This window comes from Panicum virgatum, chromosome 1K, assembly GCF_016808335.1.
Source record: "Panicum virgatum strain AP13 chromosome 1K, P.virgatum_v5, whole genome shotgun sequence".
NCBI lineage: Eukaryota > Viridiplantae > Streptophyta > Magnoliopsida > Poales > Poaceae > Panicum > Panicum virgatum.
In genome coordinates, this window is record NC_053136.1 from 48689561 (window position 1) to 48701561 (window position 12001).

The window sequence follows — 12001 nt, forward strand, 5'->3', positions numbered from 1 at the left end:
ATGATTTTTCTAAAGTCAGACCTTGTCACGCCAGCGGGGGTGGCGTGACAAGACTGTACTGTCACGCCGGTGGGAGTGGCGTGACAAGGTTGACACGTGGAATATGAGCTGGCAGACCCCCTTTTGAGCGCTCCGAAGCGTGCCAACGTGGCACATCTTGTCACGCCAATGTATGTGGCGCGACAGCGTGTTTTTGTCACGCCACGCAGACCGGCGCGACCAAAAGGCTTAGATCTGTAAATATATATCCAGGTGGATTATTTTTAAAATAAAATTGAAAAATAGGTTAAAAATAAAAAAATTCTCTTCGAGGGCTGTGTTTAGATCCGCGAAAAGCGGGTAAAAAAGATCACATCGGACACTATAATATACTGTAACACTTTTCGTTTGTTTGTGGTAAATATTGTCCTATTATAGGCTAACTAGGCTCAAAAGATTCATCTCGCAACGTACATCAAAACTGTGCAATTAGTTTTTTTATTTACCTACATTTAGTACTCCATGCATGGGTTATTTGTTATATTTAATGTTTTGATGTGATGGAAAATTTGAAGAAATTGGAGGGAAGTGAACACAGCCTAGCTCTTCCCGTTTCACGCCATCCTCCCATCACGCGCAATCAGGGGCCGTTTAGTTCGCAAACCAAAATTTTTTGAGTGTCACATCAACAGTTTGACCAGATGTCGGGAGGACTTTTCGGACACTAATTAAAAAACTAATTTCAGAACTCACCTGGAAAACCGCGAGACGAATCTTTTGAGGCATTTGACCGCATCATCAGCACATATGGGTTACTGTAGCATTTATGGTTAATAATGCACTAATTATGCTCAAAAGATTCGTCTCGTCGTGTATATCCAAACTGTGCAATTAGTTTTATTGTTTAATTACATTTAATACTCCATATATGTGTACAAAAGATAAGACACAAATTTTGAGGTGAAAATTTTTGGTAACTAAACGCCCCCTCAGTTGAGTGCCTAGCCCATCCCGGCATGCACGACACGATAATGGCGCCGTTCGGTTGGCTAGACGCTAGCCGTGGCTGGCTGGGCCACAGTTTTTCGCACAGTGTTGCTATAGTGTCCTCACAGTGTCCGCACTCTATGGTGTTTAGCTCAGCCGAACAAGCTGAATGATTTGCAGATTTGCAAGCACGGCGCTAGCCCCGCCCCGGTGTCCCAGTGGCACCGCCAGCCGCCAGGCAGTGTCCCAGAGGCAGCAAAAGCTCGTGCAGTGCCGTGCACGGTGCACTTTCTCGTTTCAGGCCATCGTCCCTCGCCGTCAGGCTTGGGGAAAAAGGTTCAAGTTGCCTGCCCTTTCAAAGCTCACAGACGAGAAGGAATCAGAATCACCTCTGCTTACTGAATTTGGAATGAATGAATCTAGTAAAAGTCTAGAATCCAGCTTCATCAGTCTACAGGGAACTATAAACAGATGCGGGGGGTTACAGGAGAACAAGATAGAGAGAAAAAATTGCAGCAACAGCAGTGACTTTGTAGTAGAGAGGTCACGCCGATAAAGACCCGAACTTAACACCATTAGGACCACCCCTAGCAGGCCCATCACCAGCCAGATGCAGTGGCTCCGCCCCACAATAGCGGCACCAGAGCGAGGCTACGCTTGAGCCAAGCATCCAATGAATGCCAAATGTATATGTACCGCAAGCCTTAAGGTTGCCGATCTGCTACTATGTCTGAACCGATCCAATGGTCTCCTTCTCGAACCGCTTGATCTCGTCCGTCACTCGCTTCATGCTATCATCGTACATGAAGGGGGCCTTCTCGAACAAGATCGTGCAGCCGTTCACCGGCATTGGGACAAACTCACGGCAGGGCTCTCCCATGACGTTGATGGAGTTGTGGTAGTGGTAGTATCTGATCAGGCTCTCCGTCTTGTGGGTTGTCCTCCCGCGGACGTTCTGCGACATGTGCACCCCGGCTGAGTAGGCGTTTCGAGCTTGGATTGCGTACTTGCGATCGCGACGAACTTTGGTGATGGAGTTGCGGAAGACGAGCTTCTCAAATCCCCATTCTCTGCACATCAATGGGCACACATGTAAGATGCTTGACCATGGAACAGCAAGATACCAACTAGATAATCAATGAGGAAACAAAGGATTCAATAAAAATTTCTCATGCAGAGATAGCGGAATAATATTCAGCATAAAAAAAATTCTTGGAATCGAACAATTGCCTGCTACAGAAACTTATCAGCAGGTGTTCTGAATGTACACCGGAAGTTCATTTTTAGTGAAAGTGGTATAGAAGGCGTCTAATCCTAACTGCATAAGCAGAGCTTTTTCTATTTTCATTTTTCTTTACAATTCAGGTTGTTGTCAATTTTTCAGCCAGTACATTTCATTTGTACAGCATTTTCAGCTTGTAAAACTAAATGATGCCCCTTTTTATGCCAACTTGCTATGAATAAGCATATTATCATACAATACTTTGAAACATAGGAGTATTAACCTAGCAAATGCCTTACTACAATATTTGATTCAACCGTCAACATTTGCACTAGAGTTTTTGGTTCAGTGGTGAACATTTGCACCTGACTTTAGAGGATACAGTTTGACACTTTGACCAAGGGAATCATGTGAGGGTTGCAAGGTCACAAGCAACAACACATTACCAACTTAGTCAGCAAATTGCATAAACAAATAGCCACCAACTAGTTTTCTTAACCAATTGAGAATGTCTGTTTGATTGCTCAAATAGGAAACCATTGTTTTCTTTTGGCCCTATCATGATGCCAACAGCAAGCGTGAATTTAGGATGACTGAAGCGACTGGGGCAGTTTTCAATACAAAACGAAATTGCATCTGTATGAATCAAACCAATTTAAAGCATGTGGTACGAGGAAACAGTACCTTGAGTAATCACTGCTTGGATCCTCCACGCAGAGCTTGCTGGACATTGGATTCTGCTCGATGGTGAACTGAGAGTACCCCGAGAGCTTGCCGAGCACCTCGTCGAGCTTCTGCCCACTGGGCAGGTACAGGTACTCATCGACGTCGAAGAAGAAGGTCCAATTGGCGGCGTGCCGGTACCGGTGCAGGCAATCGTTCACCACCAGGAACTGGTTGTAGTAGTACCCGTCGTACTCGGCCTGCGCCCGGATGTCCTGCACGGTGACCCGGCCGGCCCTGACCCACGGATCCAGCACCGCCCTCACCTCCGGGCTGACGCCGCCGGCGTCGTGGAGCACGAAGTGCGACCTGGGCCCGAAGAAGTGGGCGTGGTATGCCACCCACTCGCGCATCCGGCTGGAGCTGAGGTTGCCGTACAGCGACGAGCCGCAGTAGAGGTAGTCGTACTGGAACGGCGGGCTGAAGCGGGACTCGTCGTAGGAGCCCGGCGCCTCCTCGAGCGCGACGAAGCGCTCGTAGCGGCGGGAGGCGGTGGAGTAGTAGGCGTGGACGAGCAACCTGCCGCCGGCGTTCCCGGCGTTGGGGTTGGACGGGAAGGTGCAGTTGACGACGACGACGGTGTAGACGCGGCCGTAGCCCCAGTCCGGGAGCATCTTGTAGGCCTTGGTCCGGACGGGGCGCGGCGAGGGGTCGCCGGCGCTGGGGTTGGGCTGCCACTCGCACTTGAAGTAGGGAGTGCCGAACACGTGGGTGGGCTTGGACGCCAGCCCCACGACGGCGAACGTCCGCGGCCCGCCCCGGTACGCGCCCATCTGCACGAACAGCGCCGCCGCGCTGCCATACGGCCGGAGCACCCGCTTGTTCGGGTCCTCCGGCCGCGCCGGCCGCGCCAGACGCACGGGGGCGGAATTAGTAGCCGCGGCGGCGGCGGTGGCTGTGGTGGTACCTGAATCCGCCGGCGGTTGTTTCGTGTCTGCGGCTGCGCCGGCCGTGGCGTTAGGAGAGGTGAGGTCGGCGGCGGCGGTTGTGGCGAGGAGGGCGCAGGGGGGCGAGGCGGAGGTGCGAGCCGCGGTGAGCAATGAGCCGTAGGGCTGGAGCTGCCAGAACGCGAGGAACAGCGTGAGGAAGGCGAGCGAGGCCACGAACGACTTGACGTCGACGCACGGGATGGCGAACGGCGCGCCGCCGCCGCCCGCGTCCTTCCTCGCGTTGTACTTCATGGTGAACCTCCGCCTCCCACTCTCGGCTGCCGCTCCTCTCCTCTCGTGGCTCGAATGCGCCGGCGCGATGCGCTGCCAGGCACGGCCGGAGCTCCCCCACCTCGCTGTCTTTCCTCCCCTGCTCGGCTGCTCCTCACTCCTCAGTCGCCCAATCGTTCTTGGGGACCGGCGCCCGGACCGACGGCGATAAAAGGCGAGAAAGTATGGGAGGACGCGAAGAATGTGGGGAGGTGACGGTGGAGAAGGAAGGCGGCGAGGCCGGCCGGTGGTGGTGGTGCGGGAATCGGGTCGGGTCGGCGTGTGAATGTGATGCCGGGACGGGGAGGGATGCTTCTGGACGCGCGCCGAGCGGTGGTGGATGCGGTTGGGGGGGCCGCGCCGCGAAGCAACAGTTGTGGCCGGTTGGCTTCCGAGTTATGGCGGCCTTACTGCTCTTCCCGGGTCGGGCAGCCGTAAATGGCGGCTGGTGGGCGGCCGATTACCGCCGCGCCGCTTCGTGCTGTACGCGTCCCCCTCCAACCGCGTTGCAGGTAAGGTAAGGGCAGTCCCAACACAGACTCTACTATGGAGTTTAATCTTTCTATTTATTGTATTTTGCTGATGTGGCAGTTTATTTATGGAAGAGAGAGAAATTAAGACTCCAAGTCTTATTTGGACTCTAAGTCTTCACGCAAATTAAGAATGAATGTGAGAGAGACAAATGTATCATATAAATCAAAGTAACACACTTTGCGTTAGGAAGTATAGTTTTTTGTGATGGAATTTTTAAGACTTAGACTCTATGAGTGGAGTATGCATTGGAACTGGCATAAGATAAGCCGCGGTGGCAGCCTGGTGGATGGCAGTGCCCTGTGAAAATCCGAAGAACTTTGAGTGAGTGCTAGTGATGCGGCTGCGGATGGCAGCCCGGGGAGAGATCGGGTGCAAATGGATGCCAGCTCCGGGTCGATCGGGTGAAAACGAAGCTTTCACACGTCTGGCTACTAGCCACCGACCTTCTAGCGACGTGGTCCGCCCAAGCCTGGAAGCCAAGGAACTTAGGAAGGGCCCGTGGCTCGGTGCTCGGTAGTTTTTGAACTGAAAGGCACTGACGGAGTAACCACCCTTCCACCACCGGTCCGAGGATGGAGAACTGGAGATCTGGAGATCGTGGATATGGCGGTGGCTTCCGATCCGCTTCGTGTAAAACGGCGTCACGACCCGGCCGCGCCGCACCGACGTGTCACCAACCGCGCTCGCAGCAGATGCTTCGCTTCGGCGGCATATGTGTAAACAAACTGCGTCACCAAGCTCGACGTGTCAGGCGGCCGCGGCGCGGGATTACACGTACGCCATCTCTCTCCGCCTAGAAGATGAGCCACCCGCCGTCGTCCCGTCGACCGTCGTCCTCGCGGGCTCCCCCGGAGCGCGGCCGCGCCTCCACCTGTACGGCTGGTACCATGCACGGGCACAGGTCGTCGTTCCATCAAGGCCGCGCCTTTGCTTTACACTCGAGGGGCCCCCAATGGATGCCATTGCTCTCAACTTTCTTCCTTTCCAGGACACTCATCATCTCTCGTTTTCCTACCTAAAACCTTACTGCGGCTGCGGCTGCGGCTGCGGCAACATCTACGCGCCGGCCGGCCGACTGCCGCCGTGCAGTTGGGCGAGGAGCCCCAGTCGCAGCACGACGAGCGGTGCCTTAACAAAAACGAGCCGGCAGCTCGTGTTCAGGGGAGGCCAGATCCTGGCAACTGGCGGCGGGGATACCTTCGGTGCGTGTAACCGGCCTGTGGGTGTACATGTGGATCCTAATGATTCGATTCATTTGCTCTAACCTCTCTGCAACATGCGTGCATCACGCAGGCTGCATCTGGAGGGTCTACCTGCCGCCACCGCGCGCCTCAGATACCACCCGGCCCGGCAGAGTTCGTCGCTCCAGATGTGATGATGGCCTCGCTTTGCTGCTTTCGTGTGTTCTTTTTTTGGTCTTTTCGATAATATATATGCTGCTTTCGTGTTCAAACTTCAAAGTACATTCGAACTAAAGCATCGTCTAACTCTGATGGCACAAGGCAAATAAACAAAACAGTGCTCTGTCCGTTTGATTCTCTCTCTCTCTCTGTGTCTGGTTGTTGTTGCACGCACGATTAATTTCTATCTGTAGCCGCACTGATCTACTAATCGTAGTCGGTTTCACTCGCAAGCACACTGCACACGTGCTTTTCTTTTTTTTTTCTTTCCTCCGTTCTGTGCGGAACAGATCAGACGCCTGCTGCGGGCTTAGCTAGAAATTTGTATTTGTGCTAGTTTTCAAATTAAAATACTGTTTTGAAGAAGTAGTATAAAATTTTTAGCTAAACAAGGTTGGATAGATACACCTAAAGATAAGCGGTTCTTCCCGGCTCCGCCCAGGATGCGCATGAAAAATGAGTTCTGGGCACCGGCGTAGATCTACCAGGCGATACGGTGGTTTAATTTCGACGTCCATGTCGACATGGACGTATGGGTCCAGTTCCCAAAGGGAGAAAACCACTCGAGGAATCTAGCTTTGCAACTGCGATGTCACGTTCCGTTGTTGGTCAAGGAAAGCCGGCGAGAGGACCGGAGAGGTTGCCTCCTTTAGCCGTGGTAGACTCTGATAGATTCGCGGTAACATGCGTGCGTGGTTTAATTTGCTCGATCGTTTGGGGTTATTACAGGAGCTGCGTTGTCCACTTGTCCATTAGCAGCCTGTGATCCCGTGCACACCAGCGTGGGACGGCCATGGCTCGATTTGTCGGTTTCCCCTTCTCCTATCCACTCTGTTCGGCAGCTCCAGCACCCTCCAGGCCAATAGTGTTTTCCTCTCATACCGCTCCAGCTCCAGCTTTCAGCCACCAGCCAGCCAACAGTATTTTTGTCTCACACCACTCCAGCCACCAGCTCCAGTTTCAGCCCAACGAACAGAGTCACAAGAGAGTCAACATACAAATGCATGGTTCCATGGATTCGGGAAAAAAAAGAAAGAAGGAAATTTGATAATTCAACATGCTCCTTGTTAGTCAGGAAGACTACTGCATCCTCTGACTGTTCTAAACTGAAGTTCTTGCATGGGTGAAGAACATTATTCCCTTTTGATTTGGCGCGGCAGTTTCTACAAGTGTTTAGTCCAGTTAGATGGTAGCTGTCCTTGAGTTGAAGCCAGCTATTCCCGTTTGAGGTGGCAAATTAAAGAGGTAGACGAGGAAAAGAGAGAGTGACAGGGCCACCAATGCGGCAATGCGCTGCTAGTCTGCTATACCACCAGGGAGAATGGAAAAGCAACAGACCGGCATGCGGTGCTGCTGTGTACGAATAGGCGAAATTGCGAATGGTCGCCTCACCAACCACGAACGACAGAGAGAGAAAGCGAACGCAGCGGGCCTCTCTGTCTTGAAGCGGGATGATGAAGAGGAGGCGTTTAGCTGTCATGAAATCGTGGTGGCAAGAGGGGCTCTAGCGCAAGCTGGACCGCGGGTGTGGAAGTGGAAGCAGAACCAGCCTGACGCGCCCGAGGATGGATCGCGACGCGGCCCGTCAGATCTTCGTCGTACTCCTCCCTCCACGGGCTATGTCCGACGCGACGCGGGAGCGAACAGAAGCTGGCACCCCTCCGGCTAGTCGGCTAGCGCCCGGCGGGGCCAGCGCCAGGCAGAGCCGCCATGCCCAACGGCTACCGGCAGCGGTTGATTAGCATTTCGCGGCACGTGACGGCGGCTTCCGCCTTCCCGGGGCCCGGTGCGCGCTTGCCACCACTGACCTCTCCATGGAACGGGCACCTTTTCACTTCCAGTCCCCCATCCTGTTGGCTTCGCATATTTTCCTGGTTTTGCGTGCTGGCTGGGGTTTCTTTCTTGCAGTTTGTGCGGCTGGCTGCGGCTGGACTGGTCGACGATCGACGATGCGGATCAGCCGATCAGGTAACGAACAGTGCTAGCAATTGTACTGCCGTTGGGCACAGGAGGTAAATAAAATCGCAAGTAGTTTCAACCACCGCCGGTACTGATCATCTTATTCTTAGCCACAGTTATTTCTTTCGAAAGTGTGCATTTATGATATCAAAAGCACTTACTACTATTTAACGGAACCAACAAAAGGTGAGATTGAAAAAATGAGTCAAAAGAAAGAAAAAGATGAATCAAAACTACTTTGAAGTCGATGAATAAGGTGTTTCGAAAATAGCCAAGTGAGTAAAACAACAATGATTATGAGCCGGAGGGCGCAGCAGGGAGCAAGCAGTTTGTTGGTCAAAATTCTTTAGTACAACTAGTAGTAGGGAACCAAACAGGCCTCACATTCATCAACGGTTGAGGGAAGAAGATGACGCGTTTTCAGTTTGCAATGAGGCAAAGCTAGGGTGGCGGCTGACAGCTTTGATAGCTGAACAAATCAGTAAACACCCAAGTTCATTGGTGGAAGAAATAATTCTAGCTAGCAGCAAAGCCTCTTTTTTTTAGCCCATTCGATATCAGCCCATCTTTCCAACTTATTATTCCTTCTACCATCATTCAAACGACCCAACGGTCAATGGTCCACGCTTTCAGTGCCTCCTCTTTGTCTGGCTGCTGGGCCGCTGCGCCTCGACGTGTTGCTATCCTCTCGCAGATAGGCCCATCTTGCAGCAATTTTGTTGGACGTTGTGGTGATGAAAATCGGCACCCATCGTCTGAGAGCAAGTTTAATAATGGGCGAGATGCCGGCAAAATCCTACGTATGAGAGAGAGAAACAGAGAAAGAGAAAGAAGCAGACACCTGCCGATGCGCCCACCCGGAGTCGGCGACAACCTATCACAACCCTCTGCGGCGCCTGCTATTGGCCCACATTCTTGCATGACATTAAATGCTGACGGATCCCACCAATACCGCACACCACCTCACCGCGTGAGGCGCCGGCGAGCAGGCGTGATTACTAAACTTGCTCTGAAGCGGCCTACGAGTGGTTTGGAACTGTCTTCTTCCTCCATGCGTCTTCATCGCCCCCCCCCCCTCCACCTTCTTGCCGCCGCCGACTACCGCCATTGGAGCTACTCGCCCCCTCGGTGCCCCGCCTACAACCTGCCACCTCCGCCCACTACCGACCATCCCTGAGATCCTCTATAGGCCTGAGACAACAGTCCACCCCCACCCCCTGGCAACCTAAACCTCCTAAAGCCCCGAATCGGCCAATCTCCCACCCCTGCACTGGAACGGCAACCCAGACCTCAGAAGGCATGGCGAGAGGAGGAAGAAATTCATCTTCGTAGGCTGCGGAAATTGAGCATGGGCCGAATACGTCTTCAGGCGATGGCTCGCGATTTGGTAGCACTATGTATAGCCGTGCCAAGAAATGCCAGAGTTTGAAAACGAGATCAGAGAGAGCATCAGCTAATATTTTACCTGTACTAGTAGTTTTCTCAAAAGAAAAAAAAGAAAAGAAAACTACTTTTCTTTGCATGAAACAATCCATGAGCTGAAAAGGAAAAGGCAAAATGGGGTCTTATTAAAATTAGACTTTGAGAAAGCGAATGACAAGGTAAATTGAATTTTCTACAACAAACTTTGAGAATGAAGGGGTTCTCTCCCATTTGGTGTGCTTGGATTAAACAGATTGTGACCGGTGGCAGTGTAAGAATAGCGGCCTACACGGCTCCGGGGAGGCATATGTCGTGGCTCTAAGAGGAGGGCCACAACCGGGTGGCGTAGTGCACCCGCCTAATCCTAGAGGGTGGTTACTCGGGAAAGTGCAAGCTATTCCTCAGATCTACTCATGAAGCAAGAACACAAAAACACACGAGGATTTAGAGTTGTTCGGGCCGTCGGAGCGTAATACCCTACGTCCACTGAGAGTTCTATTGCTCTAGAGTTCGTGGATGAGTCTATCCTCTGCCTCTAAGCCCCTTTTTTTTGACTTTTTTCTTCTCTAGCGGGCGTCCCCCTTTTATAGCGCAAGGAGGACGCGTACACAGGCGTTGGACCCCGACAGGTGGGCCCAACAAGGATGTATAGTTTACCATCAAAAAGACATTAACAGTGCCTTGTGAATCTTTTTCTGGATACGCTTCATCGCCCTGTAGACTCTCTGACCGAGGGGGGTCTTCACCTGTCCCATCGGCGAGGCACCCGTTGAGGCGGTGTAGGTTGCGGCGTAGAGTGTTGGGTCTACTGCGTAGAAGTTATGATATTCCGTCGCCGAGCTGTCATGTCTAACTGGCATTGCAGACTGACGCGCGTGGCGTGGGTGGCGCCATCGGCTGTACTGTGCGCCTTGGTAACGCGCGATCAACAGTACAGCCTGGCAAAAGTCACATCGGGCTCTGCTGTGGCAGAGCGCACTTAACATCTCCCGCATTGAATGCGGTAGGCGGGCTAGTCTTCCCGGGGAAGCTTCGCGCCTGCGGGCACGTGGCGGCTCCGGACCCCCTCAAGTGGGGTGTCTGTTCCCTCCCCGCTGAAGGGTCCGGATAGTATATGGGAGTCCTTGGGCCGGCCGGCCTAGCCCTTTTCGGAGTTCAATCAATCTCGGTTTTCTTCAGCACGAAGTATGCATCAACCCTAATCTATGTTTTACCAAAACCACCGACCATATCTGCCTATAAATACCCCGAAGCCGCCGTCAAAGAGGGGGATCGTGGGAGCATCCAGGGAGATCAGAGAGATCGCAGAGAAGAGCATCCAGAGATACATTCGAGTTAGACACAAGAGAAAGGCGACACCGGAGGCCTCATCGTCTCTCGGCACCGCTGCAAGTTGGAGGACATCAAGGGATGCATCCCTTGCCGGAGATTTCGTCACCATGATCGACTACGCTTCGCTTAGCTCATGGGGTAAAGTCCTCGTTTGTTCATGGGGTTGTAAGGAGATCTTGAGTTGTAATTGCCGAATCCTTTATGAGATTGATCTATCACGATTCTTGTTGATGATGCTTTGATGCCTAATAGTTCGCGACTTGGCTTTGGGTTTGCTTTGCTCATGCATGGTTTACTTAGATTACATCAACTATCGTATTCTTGTTGATTCGTTACCGATTATCCTCGTGTAGTGACAGTATGCGGGAGGGAAATGTTTTGATCTTGGAACACACCTTTGATAGATTAGATCTGTTCTTCATTGTTTGGCGATTACATCTCTAGTGATCCTAGACCCTATGGACAAATGTTCTTCATATCTTGTGCACACATCTATCATTGCTCACTAGTCTAGATTAGATTAGATTGGTTAGATTAGATCTATTTCACACTCAAACAATCAATATAGATCTTTTACCAACACCATTAGTGCTTAGTTAAGCATAGTAATACACTTGTTCCGTGGATTAATAAACCTTGGGGGAATACTCTAAGGGAAAAGCTACACGATCTGTGCGCTTACGGTACGTAAATTGGCGCTTTAAGAAGCGTCAACAAGTTTTTCTGGCGCCGTTGCCGGGGAACAAGCGATTTTGCTACGTTTAACTTTGTATTAATTTTGTTGGTTACTAACACCTAACCTTTTTCCTAGAAAATTTTTGTTTTTGTTTTTGTTTTGATTGTCTAGATGGACCATCTCATTCAACACATGGAGCAAGGAGAAAAATCACTAAGGGATTATGCAAGCCCGCGATCGGAGGACTTCGACATGCAAAAATCAGATTCGGTGTTGCGAGCCACCGAGTACGAGATCAAGCCTCAAATCATCAAGATGGCGGCGGCAAACCCCTTTATAGGAGATGAGACGGACAACCCATATAGACATATCAAGTGGTTCACAATGCTATGCAACACGGTACAACAAGACGGAGTTCCGCTAGCTTGGTTTAGATGGAATCTTTTCCCATACTCACTTGCGGAAGAAGCGAGAAGATGGTTTGCACTTGCATCCTTCGAGGTAAAAGGAAATTAGAATGACTTGATGAAGAAATTTTGCGAGCGGTTCTTTCCGTTAAGCAAGGTTC

At 51.6% G+C, this 12001-nt stretch overlaps 1 protein-coding gene across 1 annotated transcript; it reads right to left on the reverse strand.

Moving 5' to 3' along the window:
• Positions 1-1341: 1341 nt before the first annotated feature.
• Positions 1342-4487, reverse strand: LOC120650060 (galactan beta-1,4-galactosyltransferase GALS1-like). The gene is made up of 2 exons (XM_039927045.1): positions 2873-4487; positions 1342-2036 (listed from the first exon to the last, which is right to left on the reverse strand). The coding sequence occupies exons 1-2, from the start codon at positions 4090-4092 to the stop codon at positions 1691-1693; spliced, it is 1566 nt and encodes a 521-aa protein (XP_039782979.1). The 5' UTR covers positions 4093-4487; the 3' UTR covers positions 1342-1690.
• Between the last annotated feature and the right edge of the window lie 7514 nt (positions 4488-12001).